General features: G+C 39.8%; 1 protein-coding gene across 1 annotated transcript in view; it reads left to right on the forward strand.

Annotated features, from left to right (window-relative positions):
* Window positions 1-12,185, forward strand: part of gpr158a (G protein-coupled receptor 158a) — a gene marked incomplete at both ends in the record, with an annotated part of 109,151 nt that extends 96,966 nt beyond the window's left edge. The window contains 5 exons of the mRNA XM_079259484.1: window positions 5,287-5,425; window positions 7,391-7,496; window positions 9,577-9,723; window positions 9,818-9,901; window positions 10,350-12,185. Coding sequence (XP_079115610.1) covers window positions 5,287-5,425; window positions 7,391-7,496; window positions 9,577-9,723; window positions 9,818-9,901; window positions 10,350-12,185 — 2,312 coding nt within the window. The remainder of the gene's footprint in view (window positions 1-5,286; window positions 5,426-7,390; window positions 7,497-9,576; window positions 9,724-9,817; window positions 9,902-10,349) is intronic.
* Between the last annotated feature and the right edge of the window lie 7,054 nt (window positions 12,186-19,239).

Raw genomic sequence — 19,239 nt, forward strand, 5'->3', positions numbered from 1 at the left:
AAAACATGGTGTATTTGATGAATTTTTGGCATGAAATGAAGAGGTAATTTGTTTGGCATCATAGCGTTGAGAGTAGAGAGAGAGAGGCGGTAGAAGTGAGTGATGAGGTGAGGCTGGACGGTTTGCATCTGTGTACATTTGGCAGAGCACATATTTCCCAGAAGAAGATATTAATCCTCTGCACTGGTGCAACTTACTTTGGATGCTTTCTGGCATGGAGAAGAGGGCAGGCAGGCAGCAGAGGAAGGCAGAAGAGAAATCAAAGATGCTCAGAGGGAAGCAGCGTCTTGGTTTGAGAAAACCTGCTCTCAGCTTTCAGCCTGCTGGCTCAGACTCTGAAAGCAACCAAGTACTTTTTTTTTACTTTAAAGCAAACAGATGGACCCCTAGCAGAGCCTCCATGCAGGGGTACTGTATTTTCATTCTGCTTATTACATGGTAAAAATAGCTTGTGCAAGTCAGCTTTGACTCCACCTGAATACAGGTCATAATTTACACACACAGCGATGCAATAAATCTTTTGGTTTTAGAAAAATACACCTGCTTTGGCTCATGGTCAGTGCTCTAATTCAGTACAGTCCTCTATGCTTTATTATATTCTTGACCTAAAAGTCATCAATGAAGCAATTTCCCAACAAAATAGAGCTTGATAATGAGACTGTGACCATTAACAAAGGACAACAAATTAAAAAATGGCTTAAAATCCGTTACACAGTGTTTACCCTTCAATTCATTTCACTGGGATACATTTCTGTGCATAAGTACTCATTATTTATATGTTGACAAGATACCTAAAGATAGTTCTCGCAAAGTAGTCCATAACCAACGCAACCACTGACACTGACAATGTGGTGCTGAAGCGCTCAGTTCACCACTATAACAAAGCACCTGCAATCATGTAATTATAATAACTCTGTGCATATATAAGAGCTTGAAGTGAAGGCTTTTTTTGTTTTTTGCTTTTTTTTATGAGCGCCTTAATCCTTCAAGACGGCTTGTCATATACTATTGTGGCGAGCGAGGGGTGTGTAATCTTAACGGACCGACAACGCCACCTTGGGAATTGCACCCAAGGAAATAATCTGAGACCATAAAACACTAAGGCACTCAGGTTCAATTCACTTTGAGGCAGGAGACTGGATCAAAGTTAAAATGTTTATTAACAATAAAAATAAATAGATAAATAAATAAATATAATTTAAAAAAAAGAACCAATAAAATAAAATTACAAGCTTTGGTGCTGGCAAGCTTACCGGCGGGGAGGCTGGCAGGACAGGAGCAGCATCACCAATATAAGGCACACGTGAGTCACTCATGCGCACACCCAAAAAGGAACAACCCACGCCCAAAAGTGCAGGGTTAACACTGCATACAGACAAAGGGGGATGCCACTGGCAACAGAGCCCAGCAACCACCGCCCAACTTCTCCAGCACCTAAAGAAATAAATTGAAACAAATAAAATGGTTCTTTTAATGTAAAAGTTTCTGCAATAAAAAATTTAAATTCCAATTAAGAAAATAGCTCCTTGCAAGCCCCAGTCCTGCTTGGGGCTACTCTGCAGCAATCAATGCAAATGCAGTGATTTAAAAAGGAGCTAAAACACAGGCAAGCAGAAGAAGAGTTTGAGGCCTTAGCCTGGCTCTTGGCAGACTAGGCCACGGTGGTAGCAGCAAGCTACTTGGGATAACAGGGAGAGACTGAGGCCCAGGCAACCAGTCCAGCAATGTCAATGATGCCCATGCAGAGATAACCAGCTTGGGGCTCTTTCTCCAGCTAAGCTCTTCCTAGAAGCATTTGCCACATGACTACTGGCAGCTTATAGTAAGTTACCATCACGGTAAACATACATACCAGCAGTAAGGCCTTCACTGGGGGATATGCATGGCACAAATAGCTAAAATGAAAAACCACAATAAAATGCTGCACCATATATGTAAAGAAAGGAGACTGCTAAAGAGCAGCAACAGATCATACCTGCAGCACAAGGGAAAATAAAACGAGGAAGGAGGTGGAAGTAGGTGGAGACTTTGTTGTCTGCATGCTGAACTTGCAGCTGCAATCCCCTTTTATAGGCCTGGCCATCTCATGCTATTAAAGTGACAGGACCTATAGTGAAGCAACAGGAGGAATAAAATGTTCCTCCTGCTACACCATGATAAAGAAGAGAAACCCAATAAAACAGGAGTGGCCAGCTCAGATCCTCGAGGGCCACAATCCTGCAAGTCTTCCATGCATCCCTGCTCCAATACACCTGATACAACAGAAGCAGTCGTTGTGCAGAACTTCATTGGCTCTTGGATTAATTTAATGAAGGACAGTAGTGTTGAAACAGGGATACGTCGATAACCTGCAGGACAACAACCCTCGAGGACCAACTCTGGACACCTCTGACATAGAAGATCAACAAGTGGAAAGCCAACTAGTTTTAGCTTAATTTGCTGTATTTCAACATAAAACAAAGCTTGTGCTGATGCAGGGAATCATGAAACTAACAAGAGACTGAACAAGTAAGGAGTGACTGATGGTGATCATGTAAAATGAGAAGAGAAAAGAGAAAGCAGACATACCCAGCAGCATTAAGGGTGCAGATGAGTAACATTTAACAAGACACAGACAATGGTAGACATCCAGACATGATGACTGAGAACAGTAATCACAACAGAACAAAACATACAAGAAACATTGCTCAATGAAAAAGAAGGAATAAGCGGATAGAAACACAGGCTGAATGAAGACAAAGAACATCTACAAACCTATTAAACCAAACAAATCCAGAAGGTGCTTTTAAAGCATCAACTTAAGAAATTAAATCAGGCAACAAACCAAAACTCAACAAAGCTCTTGGACCACGACGCAGCTCATACACTCTCACACCAGCATTCTTCAAGTCCTCAGGAATAGTTCTCCAGGGTTCTTAAAGAACATTTCAAAACCCCTCTTTGGATGCTGGCAGCCTTTTAGTCTGTTCTCTGTCAAGATGATCCCACTTTGCTTCAATACTGTTAAAATCCAGGTTCTGGGGCGGGTTTTTCACTCCATCAGGCCTGTTATCGCTACAAAATTCATCCTTTTCTCCCTCTTTTCCTTCTTTAAGAACAGCTTCTTGACAGACACCCTTCCTTGGAGACGACTTTTCACAAGGCCTCAGTCAACAGCAGACAAATTACATGAAGATTCAGCTGCATATCTTTCATTCTGTGTCAGATCTTTGCTGAACATTTTTCCTTTTTTTTTAGGACTTTCAGATATTGTTCATCTTCTCTGACATCTTTTTGGCCTGATACGGCTTTCGTCCCTCACTTGTCCAGTTTCCTAAAAAATTCCTGAGGAAACATTGCACATCACGCTGAGAAGTGCCAAGTTGGATGCCAAAGGCTATTTAGGAATCATTTTGTTGGTCAAAAATACTATGTTATGCCTGTCAAACTGTATTATCTGTGGCATTTTTCATGGATGCATCTGAATAAATGGGAACAAATGATGTGTCTTTGTGACAGGCTGCTAGAAACAAAATGCCTAAAGATACAGTCTTTGAAAACTGTTTTCTTGCTAAGCTGTACACGCTCAAAAATAGAGGTACAAGATAAGGACATTTCTGTACCTATAGGTACATTTTAAAGAAATGTTCTCTCAAAAGTACAATACTGGTCTTTAAGAGACCAGAAGCACTCCTTCAGAGTACGAAAAAGGGTTCAAAGTGACATAAAGTACAAATTTGTACCATTTCGACCATAAGGGTACCTGCAGCATTGAGAAATGTAATGTTAATGGCTGTAATGTTACAAACTAGAGCAGAGTTGAGTGATGACAGTAGTACTACTTAACAGTCATTTACTACACCAGACAATGAAGGTCAGATGCTGCAAACTAAGTGTATGGCTGGTCAGCATTTTGAGTTTTTGAAGATTATTTCTAGATTAAAGATAAGATAATATTGCTAAGTTGCATGGACCAGGCCTAATCCTGTGAAAACATAAAAAAATATATAACTTGATAAGGTGAGGTTGAACTTGATAAGGTACAACAATAGACCAGAACTGAAGGGTACAGAAAGGTCTCTCAAAAGAGTACACCCCCAGCGACAAGCATTTGTACCTTTTTAGGTACAAGCTGGTACCTCTATTTTTGAGTGTGTAGGTCATGTGTACAAAACTAACCGTTTGACTTATGTCCCCTTTTTATGCTTGAAAGATTCATACAACAATGTTAAAGCTTGGGTAGGATACATTTTGTAATCATGAACAATAAGAAATATAGTTAGACCCCTCAATTTACTGTAAATCTGAAAAAACCCGGACCAATCAAAACGTTCGGGCCGAATTGAAATTGTTCATTTCTTATATTTCGTAAGCTTCTTCATGGCTGAGAAAATGCAGGAAGGATTTCCCGACCTAGCTCAGTTTATTTGCCTCCTCCCGCTAAACAGCCGAGAAATAGAAAATCGTTGGTGGAAAAAGCTGCGAACTACAAAAACACTTTGAGAGCGCAAATCTCTGCCACGGCATTTAAACAATTCCTAGATCCACCCAGTGATCTGGATCACCACCAAAACTAAACCTGTTCTTCCTTTTCACATTTACAACAACTCACAAAAATTTAATCATAATCCATCCATAACTTTTTGAGTTACCTTGAACACAAACAGATAAATGCCGGTAAAAACATAATCTCCTTGGAGGTAAGAAGAAAACCTTGGATCACACAAGAAACAAAACCAGAGGGGGAGGAGCCAAGACAGGGCGCTACTTTCCCATCTTGCTAGCTCCCCAACATTACCTACCCCAGCTTTAAGTGTCTCACCAACCCTTCAAGCAAAACCATTCAAAAAGGCCTAAGAACTGCTGCTTAAGATCCCTTTAAAAGATTACAAGACAGTCTGGTTTCTTGGAGAAAGAGATGAGGGGGACTCAATAGAAAGCTTAACAGATATAAGGGCACTGACTGCTGCCGCTGTTGAGGGGAGCATATGGTTTAGCTGCAGTTTTAGCAGGTAACACCAGGTTGTTTACTGCGATCAAGCTGGATACCTTAGAAACATGACGCCAGGCTGCCATGGAGGTGCCCTGGGATTCATTTGTCATGAGAATACAACCACAGCTGTTACAAACGAGTTCATTGAGCAGGGTATGTTCCCGTATACCTGAGCAGCACATCTATTTGTGGCATTGGTGTGTTGAACTGTGAAACTCATCTTTTTTTGTCTGTTTTCGTTGGCTTATGTACCACATTAAAACGACTTCTTAACCTGCGTGTTGGTAAAGTTGACCACTTTTCTCCCTTCACAGCTGAGTTCCTCTTCTTGCTGTGGGCGGTGTATCTTTGTTACGCTGTGAGAACCGTGCCATCTGCCTTTCACGAGCCCCGCTACATGGCCATCGCCGTTCACAACGAGCTCGTTCTGTCGGCTATCTTCTATGTAATCAGGTAGGAAAATGTGCTGACTTTTTTATTCGGCTATATATTAAACAGATGGAGCTAGATGCCTCATTTTGTTTGACCTGAACCTTTAAGCTCACAGGTACAGCTGATCAGTGCTCCAAGGGAAAGACAAATTCATTAAGTATGTAGATTTTGTCAGGTGCATTGATAAAAGGTCCCGCATGCTCCATAAATAAAACCACCTCTTGTGATAGCGTTCATCGACCTCATGTAGATTGCCTCATTTCCTTTACATGCAGGCTACAGCATGACGCTCAACCCCTCTGCTCAGCTGGGAGTCATTTCTTATCGTGCCAAAACCGTCCCTGTCCCTCCAGTCTGCATGTCAAATTGCTGCACCAAGCAGTTAATAAATGAGACGTTTCAGCTGACACCACCGCAGCCATTCCTCGCCCCTAATTGAGAGTTCAGCTCCATCACATTATTTACTAATGAACCATGTCAGAATGACTGATGTTTTTTTTTCATAAATAGCTACAATATTTGGCAGCCATATTCTTGTTAGAAATTTGGACAGATTCTTAATAAATTGTTTACTATCAATAGTTGTTTTGTTTTTTTTCTTTTAAGAAATGGGTGTTTTCACAGTTTTAATGGTTTTTGAACATTTGGCTCCATGTGATTACTGTGCCAACTTTTTAATGGGCCTCTTAAGGCTTGTTGTGGGGCTGTTCTTTTCAGAAAATAACCAGACGAGACCTCTAATAAATTGGACAGTTGCCTGGTGTGGCGAGCTGATTCTGACTGGCTGCCACCTGGGGCCACGGTGTACTCTGCGGCTTGTTAGAGACATCCAATTGCGTTAGTCGCAGCACCCCACTGTGGCCAGTTAAAGCTCAGGCTTTCGTTTTGGTTTGTGATAGACATCAGGTTTTAGTCAGATGCAAGTGTGAACGGGATGCAGATATAAAATGAAGGAGATGAGATTGCTGGGAGTGTTTGTGTGAGCGATGGTGTTTCAGCAAGATGCTGCAGACTGAGAGGAGACAGCGTGCCAAGGTTATTAAATCTTCATCTGCACAGAAACTTCTCAGAAAACATGAAGGAGGGATGACTTCAAAGCGTTGGGACATTTCCTAAGATGGGCCATCTCCTTCATTCATGCCTCTAAGCTATTACCACAGTAACTGTTCATTAATTAGCCATTTGCTGATTTCAACAACATAATGAGCTCGCTATATGACTTGCATAGCGGCTGAAAGGACATGCTTTCCTATCCTCCTTGGGCACCTTGCTGAAACCGTGTTCGTTCATTTTAAATAAAAGGTTGTAGTTGCTCCTCACACCGTCGTTGCTTCTGCCCCTAATTATCTCATTTTGCACCAACTGCTGCACCGCAGCATGTCCAGCACATTGCTGTCAGATGTATAAATAGATGCAGTCTTCTGACCAGATCAAGGTCACTCCCATTTGTTTTGATTCCTGTTTGAGAAATGAAGAAAACATTGGGAAAAGGATCACCCAAGTGGAACATATGAAGCACTTAATGACTACGTATCAGGATGTAGGTCTCTTTAAGCAGCAAACAGAGCAATGTGTATGTATTTCGCAATATAATTCAATTTAACTTCAGAATCAGAAATGTATTTAGATGCTTCATGTAATGGTGTCAGACCTGTTCGATCAACAGTGGTCCAGTAAAAGTAGTCAAGTCAAATAGTTGGTCTACAACAAGCCTTTTGCCTGTAAAAAAAACCAAAACACAACACAGTTTTACAAGAAAATCGTAGGATTTCAAGGAGTTAAAAACTACTATTTGTTTTGTGGGATCTGGCTTAGCTACTTCACAAGGCTTTAAAAACCTATTTATACCAGAGAGTAACTCGCAGCGGCTTCTGCTGCTTGCAAAATGTTGCACATCTGTTTAACGTCCTGGTGTGGATTTAGTTTCTTCTGTCAGTTTATTTTCTCTTTCTCTTTGTTATTTGTTTTACTTTTCCGCTCTCACAGATTCACCCTCGCTCCTGAACTCCATCCAGACTGGATGCTGCTGCTGTTCTTTACACACACCCACCTGACTGTGACAGTGACATTGGGCTTACTGCTCATTCCAAAGGTAAAGTAAACTATTTGTGTTATTTGTGGTGTAAATGATGCAACCCGGTTGTAAAAATAGTATTTTTTTTAAACCTTATGCTAACTCTTTGACCTCCATTTATAATACCTGAGAGGTTTCCAAATTTTTGGAACCTGTGTTTTATTTGCAGCAGCCAGTCTAGCTCGACATCAACTTAACCCATTTAAACCTAAGATAGTGTTATTATTCCAAAGAGGACAAACACAAATACAACTTGAGAAACAGGAACGCAACAGAGGAGAGTGCCGTTATCGGATAACATATTTGCAAGTTAGCTTGGCTAGCAAGGTGCATTAGTTATTGCGCTGTAAACTGGGAATTGATCTTTTAAATTACCCTCCCATCTCTGAATATAATCTTCAAAACAAAACTTGGTAACCTTGAGAAACAGGTATATTTATCCCAAAAATTTTGAATAGTGTAATTTGAGATGATGACCCCAGTTAGAGACGCTTCCTGTCTCCTACTTGTTGCTTTCAAGAGTAGTTCGTTTAGCTAAATGTTAGTTGCTCCAACAGACTCCTGGAAATGTTACTCAAGCCAGTCAGGCCTCTGAAAGATCCATCTCCTTAAGGTACTCTCTTCGCCTAAATACAGAGTTCTTATCAAAACTATCACCAGTATACTGAACTAAAGAACTGCGATGGACTGGCGAGCTGTCCAGGGTGTACCCTGCCTTTCGCCCAAAGACCGCTGGGATAGGCTGCAGCTTCCCCGCGACCCTGAATTGGATTAAGCGGTTTGGAAAATGAATGAATGAACTAAAGAATGAAAATTTACCGAAGCTACGACAACAGCTTTTTAATGGGCATTCTACTGAAGTCAGAGATTTTTTTATTTCCAAACAGCAAAAACTTGGAATCATTGATATTTTACAAACACTGAAACTGTTATCAGCTACTCTGAAAACCAAAAGAAATAAACTCCCAACTAACTCATCTATGAACCAGAACCGAACTAAAACATATACAGAGTGTGGCAACAACATTTAGCTTAGCTATACATTTTTCCACTAGGTGTAGGACATGTAAAGTGTGCCCCAACTTACCGAGTCCATATCCTCCCACCACATACCTGTTCCACACCCACAGAACAAAAGAGCAGAGGGAAAAGAGAAAATCAGCCTCCAGGTGTGCTGCTTTTTTAAAAAGTGACCTCCAGTGATGATTGAAACATTTAATATTGAAGCAGCCAATGAAAATTTGTGGTTGGGCAGATCTCTAGTTCAGTCGCCAGGCAACGTGTGGGGAGATAAGACAGATTAAACAAGTGTTCTGGATATTACATGCACTACTGGGGGTCAGTGGGAAGCTTGAGGACACATTGAGATCCAACAACTCCAATTATAATCAAAGGTTGATGTGAAAGATGTGAGCCTACTTTTAGCAATGTTAATGCAAACCTGTCCTAGGCTACACTGAGGGAGCATTTACTGAGCTAACCGTACTCCCTATGGGAAAAATATTGGAACCCAGCTGGGAAAACAGGGTGTTTACCCAGCTGTTTTCAGGGATTTATTTAACACATAGCAATTGAGTAGTTGTTCAAGTAAAATATAATGTTCTAAAGCAAGGGACTCCAAAGCCTATTTTTTTTTAAACAAGCAAGATGCTGTAATATATTGACAGTTTCAGCTAAGTCCGGTTGATAACTGGGATAACAAGTAAAAACCATTTGTAAAATTGGTCAGCTACTTTGGGAATTTTGATGTACAGTACTTATTATGTGTTCATCCAATATAACATATGGATGTGTTTATTGGGGTGTCTACCTATGATCATATAAACCATACATGTGATTTTTTTTTTCTGTTTTATTTGCCGATAAGTGCAACACATAAATTGAGCTGGCATTTTGTTAGATAGGAACCAGAGTTCCCATACTTCTGACAGATTTAAAAAGTCTAAAAATAGTCTTTTTCATTGTAATCCAATGCTCAACCTCATTGGGAGCAGCAGTCAAAGAGCATTACGATCTGGTTTTGTCAAATTTGAATTAGGTCCATTTTCATTGCTCGTGAATGGCATTTTAAATTACTAGCTTTGTGTGCTTCCCTCAGTTCCTGTTTGCTGGAACCCATATGAGAGACGATATTGCCTCTGAAGCCTATGAGGATGAGCTGGACATGGGTCGCTCCGGGTCATACCTCAACAGCAGCATAACATCAGCATGGAGCGAACACAGTCTGGACCCCGAGGACATTCGGGTATGCATGCAGTGTGCTGATATATTTATCCTCTCCAACTATTTAACTTGCTGATTTTACAGAAATACTGAGCCATGGTAGTTTTTTATTGCAGACGCCAGACGAAATGGGCCATCTCAGTTCAATTAATGGCTGTGGCGTAAGGTCTTGCGACAGCCTTTGGGAAAAACGTACCAACGTGAGCAGCGATATCTGTTTGTCTGTTAGAGCTGAAGAAGTCTCTGTCCCAAAATATTTAGGTACCTCACAGGAAGTGGTACTATGACGACATCCAGACACTTGCGAGCATTTATTGTCTGGAATGAAGATACAGACGGATTTAATTGAGGACCCGAGCTTAGAGGCTGTTTCAGACCTAACACTAAAAGCACACTATGTTCCTAATTTGATGCTGTCCAAGACTGTCCTGTCTTTGCTTTTATTTTCAGCACGCATGTGATCTTCAGTAGTCCGTCAGCTGTTTAACAACCGTTTGTAGTCACATGTCATGAAGTCGTACTGCATGGTCTCTGTAGTAGATTGTCTGCTTTTTTTTGTAACAAAGTCTTGTAGCAGTTTACCAACTCTCATTTCAGGCAGCTTAACAAGACTCATCACTTTGCATCTGTATTTTCATCTTTTTTTAGGAAGAGCTGAAGAAACTGTACTCACAACTAGAGATTTACAAGAGGAAGAAGATGCTAGCAAACAACCCGCACCTGCAGAAAAAGCGAAGCTCTAAAAAAGGGCTGGGTCGTTCGCTGATGAGGCGGATCACAGAAATTCCTGAATCAGTCCACCGGCAGTGTAGCCGAGAAGACAAAGAGATGGGGGAACATGGCAGCAATCGTAACAGTATCTGCATGTTGAAGAAGAACCCCTTAGAAACAACTCATCCAGTGAAACCAGTGAAAGAGGAGACTCTAAAGAACAAGGTTTTCTCATTGAAGAAGTCCCACAGCAGCTACGACCATGTCCGTGACCAGACTGAAGACACCAACAGCTCAGTAACAGAAAAGATGGAGGTGGCTAATGCTGAAGGGTCCCTTCTGGATACACTTATAGGCAAAAAACTGGTCAAGAAGAAGTCCACTGAGAATGTAAATGCTCCCAGTGAGTCAACAGAGTCCGTTCCTTTAGTCTGCAAGTCAGCCAGTGCTCATAACCTCACTGCTGACAAAAAACCAATTCATCCTAGAGCCTCAATGCTGCAGAAGTCCCTCAGTGTCATCGCCAGTGCCAAAGAGAAGACTTTGGGCTTGACGGGAAAGACTCAGAGCACAGAGGACAGCAATAAGAAGAGTCAGCCAAAGAGCAAAGACATGAAAGCAAATGCAGAGCCAGAAAATGAGTCCCAGCCCAAGATGATCATCAGCCAGTCTGTTGAGTACAAGCAAAGTGCTGTAAAAGGTATAATCATGAAACAGCCAGTGAGTGGCAGCCACCCAACAATCTGTTCTGATCCAGTCACGGGAAAGGACCTCTATGATCTTTCAGAAGTGTGTCCTTGGGAGGTGGAAGACCTACCAACTCCGTCTGAGAACAAGGTCCAAAAGCATGTATCAATAGCACCAAAGGAAACTACAACAATTCATGGCGGCAGCACCAAAGGAAGCAAATCTCAAAAGCAGAAAGCTTCTGATCAGTCTCCATCTAGTGGAAAGCACTCTAAGGAGACTCAGAGGGCATCAGCCATTCGTGCTGAGATATGTCCATGGGAGGATGACAGCCAAGCTACCCCAGCTGATGGGTCAAAGCAACCTGTATCCAGTCTGTCTAAAGGTAAGCAGCCTCAGTCTGCATTGGAAAGCTCCAAAACACATAGAGCAGAGGTTAGTCCATGGGACTTTGAAGAACCACAAAAGACAACAGAGTTAGCTCGATCACCAGACATGACAAAACAGATAAAGAGTACCTCTCCAGTGGATGGAAGAGGGAGAAGCCCCATGTCAGATACCACCAAAGTAGGAACATCCCTCCAGCCACCAACTTCAAAAGCTGAGATTTGTCCCTGGGATTTTGACAGCGCTGCAGCTTCACCTAGCCCTGTACAGTCCAAAACGAAAGAATCCCCTTTAAAAAAGAAAGGCGCCCTATCCACAAGGACAGTTGAAAAGGAGAAATCAAAAGACGCTGATGAAGAGAAAAGTAGAACGAAGGCTAAGGACAAGAATAAGTCTTCAGAGAAACACGTGAGCCAACAGAAAATGGCTGAGGTCTGCCCGTGGGATGTGGAAAGTCCTCAGGAGGTGCCGCTCGTAGAAAAGAGGAAAAGTGCTAATGTTGGAGCGGCCAAAGCAAAGCAGGCTGAAGTTTGTCCGTGGGATTTTGAGGATACAACGGATAAAAAAGGTACAGACAAAACTGCTTCTTCAGCGAAGCAGAGCAATCCAAATTTGAAAGGTGGAGCTGCAAGTGCTACTAAAAGGGCAGATGTTTGCCCCTGGGACTTTGACGACAGTACATCGAGCAAGAAGGCATGACATTCAACTTTAATGGACCACTGAAACTAAAATTATTGGTGTATTTTTGTTTGTTTTCCACTTGGAAATCGTTAAATATTACCTTTTATGGTGACTTGGAAGCAAAGTCGATCAAGTTTCACAAGTTGCCTTCCTTTCCGAGGTTTTGTTCCAGTTTTACATGTAATAAGCAAAATGTACAAAAAACAAATCAAAGTCAACACGAGCATTCCAGAAAATACAGGAAAATCCTGAACATAAATTGTAGACCAATTATGCAACCTTTGATTCAACCTTTTTGTTTCATGGCAAGCGTCTGATATCTGCTTTAACCATGTCAGCAGTTCTTACGTTTGTTTCTGTGTCGTACATTGTTGGAACAGGATATGTCATGACAGGAAAGATGAAGATATTACGAATGATTAAATAGTATGAAATTAATGCTGAAGTGTAAAAAATCAAACGTGAAAGCCAAAGAATAAAGGAAAAACTGCAGATAGGAAGATAGTCTTTGGGTAAAGAAATAAGAAAGTATGGCACTTAAGCAAACTATACATTACAAGCAAAGGGTAGTTTTTTTTTTCCTTCATATACAGTTTGGCCTCTTTTTTTCAACCACAGACAGAATAACAGACAACAAAAAAAACTCAAACATTTTTGGTTCTGTTTGCTTTTATTTATATCTATTTAATTGTAGTTCTCTACAGATTCAAAAGCTTCCAAGTCTGCAGAGATGTACTGTATGTGCCTAACTAACAAACATTATCTTGTATCAGTCTGATGGGAAGCGAGTTGCTTCTTTTTCAGCTTTTTGTGACGGTGAATTATATAAACAGCAGTTTCGAGCTGGACCCTACCTGTTTGTCATCTGGAACAGGTGAAGCGTTGACAGATCTTTGTTATCATTTTTGTTTACTTCTTCTCAAATTCTGAATACATTTGTGCTCCTGCTTTCTTGATCCTAAAAGCAGAAGGGTGACAAAGAGGATATGGAAAGCAGATTAAGCACGAATATGTCTGAATGGCTCATATGTTCACGTTTGTAAAAAGTAGGGTCGGAAAAATATAAAGTCATTCGTATCAGCTTTATTTATGAATCCAGCATGGAGCTTTGTGCTGCACCAAATGTGTGTCAGAAGACAGAATATCGTAAATTTAAAGAAAACTTGTAGTAACCTGACATTCATTTGATGAAATCCTGCCTTTCAGTCTTCACTCTCACTGCCTGAATAAACACGTAACAAGTCAACCCGCAAAGACGTAAAACAACAAATCTGCTTAATAACAATTTGGGTTTCGGTTTACAGTTGTTGTAATTAAACAGGGAAAACTAAATAAAATTGCAAGGATGCAAAATTTGTTTTAAAAGGTTCATTTGGAGTCATAGTTCAACAATACCTGACTGTAACCGTGCAATCCACTTTTGCCCAGGTATTATCAGAATAAGTGTCTATAAGTCGACCAAATTGTACTGTAATGATTGCTGGAACACATAACAGCTGTTTGGGCAGTGACCTGACGGCGTAGGAAGTCAGACAGTGCCAGTATGAATCCATTAAGTTTGCAAAATCAAAAAGCTTGTACATATATCAAACCAACATATTTGGCATCAGGCTTCACATTAACTGGTCAGATTATTTTGACATGGAGAATAACAGGTTCAACAGATAAAGAACACAAGGCAGGTTGTAGCGCCTTAATTCTTTTTATTATGAACACACAATGGAGAATAAGTTAGGATAATGGAGGATAAGAATCAATTAAAAACATGAGTTTAGTGAGTAAAAAGTTTTATTGAATGGCAAAGAAATGCATGTTTTAAGGAAATACCACTAAACTTTGGTAGATTTTCTGACTTTAGCACCCACCAAGAAAGCCTAATTTGGCACCGTCTTGTATCCTGTCTCTTCTCAGAACGCTCCTGGTACCAGTAAAAGTCAGTCCCACGTCGACCATCACCTTTTCTGTTGCTCTGGTGCTTCCTCTTTTTTTCTTGTGTCCACTGATAATTTCCTTAGCATTTTTAATTTTTATAGCAGCCAGTGATTGGATATCCAGTTGCTAGTGTGCTGTGTTGCTGTGTTGTAAAGCGAAACGCATCGGTCGCTTGATGCACTGGGCTGGAGAAAAAAGTTCTGAAGCACGTTTCTCAACCGTGGGACGTTGCAGGGCAATGACAGCTCAGGAAATGTGCATAATGAATGTCATATGCCATCAAAACCAGTCATAAGTGTGGAGCTTGAAGGTCAGAAACTTATATAGTATCACTTTAACCTCAACCTCGATTGTACAAGTACGAGTACATGTACAAGTCTCAATTGTATAAGACGTTCTGCAACCAAAGAAAGCTAAAGACTAACTCTTGTTTGGAGAGCTTAGCATTTATTGTGATACGCTTGTTAACATGGAAACAGTTGTCATAACAACACAAAACCCAAGTTTTTATTAAGCAGATCTGTTGTTTGATATTTGACCATTAAATAGTCTTAAATGCTCTTTTGCAATAACTTCATAAATCTGTATCAAAAGCCCTCTCCAGTCTGATTTAGACTTGGTTGGAGTCAATTAGATAAATCAAGATGATCAAATCAGAATTGGGAACAGCATTGCGGTTATTAATTAATAATCTGATGAAACCTTTTGAAGGTTTAAGTTGTTCCACGTTTTGTATCAAAATGTCTAAATATTCATCATGCGTAATTCATCCTGAAATTAGGGTGAGAAGGAGACGTCGCCCGGTTTATAAAGTCATTAAACACATACTGCAATCAATATTTGCAATTAGTATACCATCTGCAGTGCTTTTCGGTATCTTGTGAGAATTACTGAATGTCGTCACTGATTGTATCTGTCTGTAACTGCTTTTAAATTCTTAAGATAAAATATTGGAGCTCAAAATGTGATTAAAACCAGCATGAGATTTTGCTATGTTTGGTTAAACAGTTCCTCCATTACTGAATTTCTTTGGCATGACTGAAAATAATCCAGTGACTAATATTTATAAAATAATACTGTCATAATCTTGCACTCCATAAACATGTTTTGAAAAGTGACAGCCCTGCAGCTGATATGTTAGACATCGATTGTTTGCAGCCAGCTCTGCATTATGAGCTCCTTCAGGATAGAGGAGAAGCGTCACATGCACAGATTGATTGTAATGCTTTGATGGATCTATATGATATTTATGAAGTAGATGCTGGGTGTCATTTATTATCTGGAAGATCCTCTCACAGGGAATCCTGACCTCTGCGGAGCAACAACAGCGACATTTAAGAAAACTGCTTCTATTATAAAAAATGGTCTTTAGAGTCACTGCCGCATCAGATTTACTGCCCTGGGTGATGAATAACAGGCTCTTTTCTGTCCGTGCAGGTTATAAATAAGGAAATATGTTTGTTTCATGCTGAGTATTTTTTTAAAACTTTTTATGTGGAGTCCTGACAAGCTCTATGATTTAGGTCAAATCCAAAAGCAAAACAAGGAAAACTAAACAAGCAATATGTAATGGCATTTTAAATTTAAAAAAAAAAAAAAGCTATTTAAATTCATTTGTTGATTTTAAACTTGTAAACATTTCCAGAATTAAATGAAATATTTATATATTCCAAAAAAAAAAAATAAAGAAATAAGTGCAATACCCCAACATTAAGCTAAATATTATGTCACACTCTTGAATCAAATTTTTTTTTTTTTTTTTTTCATGAAAATATTTTTAAACCGTGTGTTTGCTGTAGGATTCCTCAGTTCAGTCAGTCCATAGCTGTCTGTGTATAAACTGTGTAATACATAACCGGTGTCTGTTACTGACAGTTTCACTGTAACTTATCCACAGCATCAATGAACTGGTGCAAGTTTTAAACCCTAGTTTGGGTGTGCAAATCCAGACGGTTGTCCTTGTGCCATCTCGACATAGACGATGCCATGTCTTGTAGCTGTTTGTCCACCGATCGGGTCTTCAACCATGGTGCATTTCTGTTGGCTAGCTGCTTTCATTTAAACCTGACTTCTTCTTCTTGTGACTGAACAAAGTCACACTATGGCAAATACAACTACTACTAATGCTACTACTACTATTCAATGCTGTAACGTCGTAAATCTTGCTCTTGTGGCTTCTGCATGAATTCAAGAAATTAGTAGGACCGATGTTTCACTGCCCTTGATAGAACAAAAAAAGAAAAAAAAAAGATCTTTTATGAACTGTTACAAGTTGTATAGTGAGTGATACTGTCCCTAACCCACTGTATTCTGTGCTTGTTATGACTATTGCTCTATGACAAGCTTATAGCATCAATATATGGGAATATTTGGTAGATTTATATTGTGTTATATTGTGATAGCATGTACATAAAAGATACCTCCTCTGCAATAAATATTTATATGAAAATAAACGTGTGCTTAATGCCTCTGAATGTTTGGCTGTAGTTAAAAATGGGTCCTGATTTGCATCTGAGGGAATGCCTGCTGAGAAGAAACCTCACAAAAACAAAGATCCTGCAGCATTTTCTGCTCTATTTCTTCTGCAATTGCTCTAATCCAAGGAGCAGCTGATACAAGACTCTCCCGTGATACATTCGTGTCTCATCCCTGTCTCAGGTTTGCTTATTGCTTATGCAGACATGCGACTTGACAAACTCTGGCCTTTAACAACATCGTGCATGACAACTACTTTAAAATATGTGTCTCTTGGCGACTGTCCTGAAAGGCTTTTATGGCTTGTTGTGGTCTTTTGGACAGAGATCAATGGTCGCCCTTGCAAGAAACAGGAGGTAGAAGATGGGATCAAGTGCTGACTCCATGCAGAAAAACTAAGTGCTGTTGTTTTCTAATTCTAAAATAATTACAGGCAAAGGGCAGGTTATTTATCTCCTGAGCCAAAGAGGAAATCATTACCTGCTCTATTAATACTTTTTGTCCACATTAATTCATGGCAATATATAAAAAATTAGTGTCTACACTGTTGCAAGAGTTTATATCTTCCTAGATGAGGAAGCAGTCAAATAGCAGTGCTGAAGGGTATTGTGTGAAGGAAACATGTTAGTATTGATCACTGTTTACAGAGAGCTTTTAGAGCCTTTCTGATAAATAGAAGATCAATGCATGGGGATCAGAAACAAAGAAGCATTAGAGGAGAAAACGATGACAAATTAACTGTGATGCTCCATTTAATATTCATTACAGGTAGATAGCAGTTTGATTTATCCAGCTCATATGATCTAGACCAGAGCGAGTAATTCTTCTTATATATGGCAACATTTCACCTATAACTCAGTAAAAGTATATAATTTAATGTAATATGTTGTACGGGTTGGTTTTACTTCACCCTTTAAGCCCAACTAAGTCTAGTTTGTTTTCTTTTTTTTTTTTCGTTTTTTTTTTTTTTTAATTTAAGGTCTTTATTTTCAATTCAGTTCAATTCAACTTTGTTTGTATAGCACCACTTCACAACAATGTTGTCACAGGACACTTAACATACACGAATCAACATACACATCATTTCGAGCCAGTTCATACATATCCTATAATAGAAACCAACTGATTGCATCGAGTCATGACTTCGATCCAATCCCCCATCCTGAGCATGCACGCGGCGATAGTGGGAAGGAAAAAAACTCCCTTTTAACAAAAAAAATAAAATAAAATAAAATATTTGGTCCTTTAACAACATGTAACATTTTGTGTGTGTGTGTGTGTGTGTGTGTGTTATTATTCTGTTGAATAATCACCTTTGAGTAGTGTAAAACGACAACAAAACCAAGAAATGCAAGGAAACAGCTTTTTATTACAAAAACATACAACATAGCAGCCAGAATGGGACTGAGTGACTCGCACTTTGTAGTCAAGAGTAGTGATGTGCTGGTCCTTCAAGAAGTAGGTATACTTTCAATTGTTCATCCTTTTTTTTTTTTTTTTTAAAAAGGAAAAGATTAGCCCAGAAAAACACTGTTTCAGAAAAAAGTGCCATGTAAGACTACTCTATTTAGTTTACCCCCAAATTCCATCAGTAGATTTGCTCATTGGCTCACAGACATATTAATTATTATGTCTATGTTGAGGCTGAAGTAAATGCAGCTCAGAGCTAACTGCATCAATGTAGCATTGGTAACTTTAGCTGAGCTGCTGATTGCCGTGGTATGTGTAGGGATGCTTAATTGTAAAAGCAGCATCACAGAGGGTTTATAAATGGATATACTCAATGCTGACTTAAAAAGAAGTGGGTATAGTCTGTATACAAAATATACACCCTGCACCACACAGGAGTAGACCTATTATCTACCCTCTCTCACCTCAGATATGAGCCAAACCATCAAAACTATCCATTTAAAGAGTTCCAAAAGTTTGCAGAGTAATTTTTTTTACTCAATTGCACAGAAAAGTGACTATTTAACATTTGCCATGAGACTGGATTGTCATTATTGTCCTGGATGACAGTTTTTCAGACCCAAAAATGACAACATGTTGGCCTTGTCCACACACATGCATGCTGGGTTCATAAGTTTCTCTTGTGAAGTAAACTGCATGGACTCTTAGAACTAAAAGAAGAAATAAATAAAGAACAGCAATTACTGCTAAATGTAAAGACCTAAGAGGACATTAAACACTATCATCCATAGTACTCAGTAAAGTAAAGACTGTACAATCTACAGTGGCATAAGATGCCTGATCTCACATCAGACACAGAAATATGCTAAGGTTTTATATACACTGCTCAAAAAAATAAAGGGAACACTTAAACAAAACAATGTAACTCCAAGTCAACCACACGTCTGTGACATCAAACTGTCCACTTAGGAAGCAACACTGATTGAAATCAATTCCACATGCTGTTGTACAAATGGAATAGACAACAGATGGAAATTATAGGCAATTGGCAAGACACACCCAATAAAGGAGTGGTTCTGCAGGTGGTGATCACTTCTCAGTTCCGATGCTTTATGGCTGACGTTTTGGTCACTTTTCAATGCTGCCGGTGCTTTCACTCTAGTGGTGCATGAGACGGAGTCTACAACCCACACAAGTGGCTCAGGTAGTGCAGCTCATCCAGGATGGCACATCAATGCGAGCTGTGGCAAGAAGG

Source organism: Telmatherina bonti, assembly GCF_933228915.1.
Source record: "Telmatherina bonti genome assembly, chromosome: 20".
Classification (NCBI taxonomy): Eukaryota; Metazoa; Chordata; class Actinopteri; order Atheriniformes; family Telmatherinidae; genus Telmatherina; species Telmatherina bonti.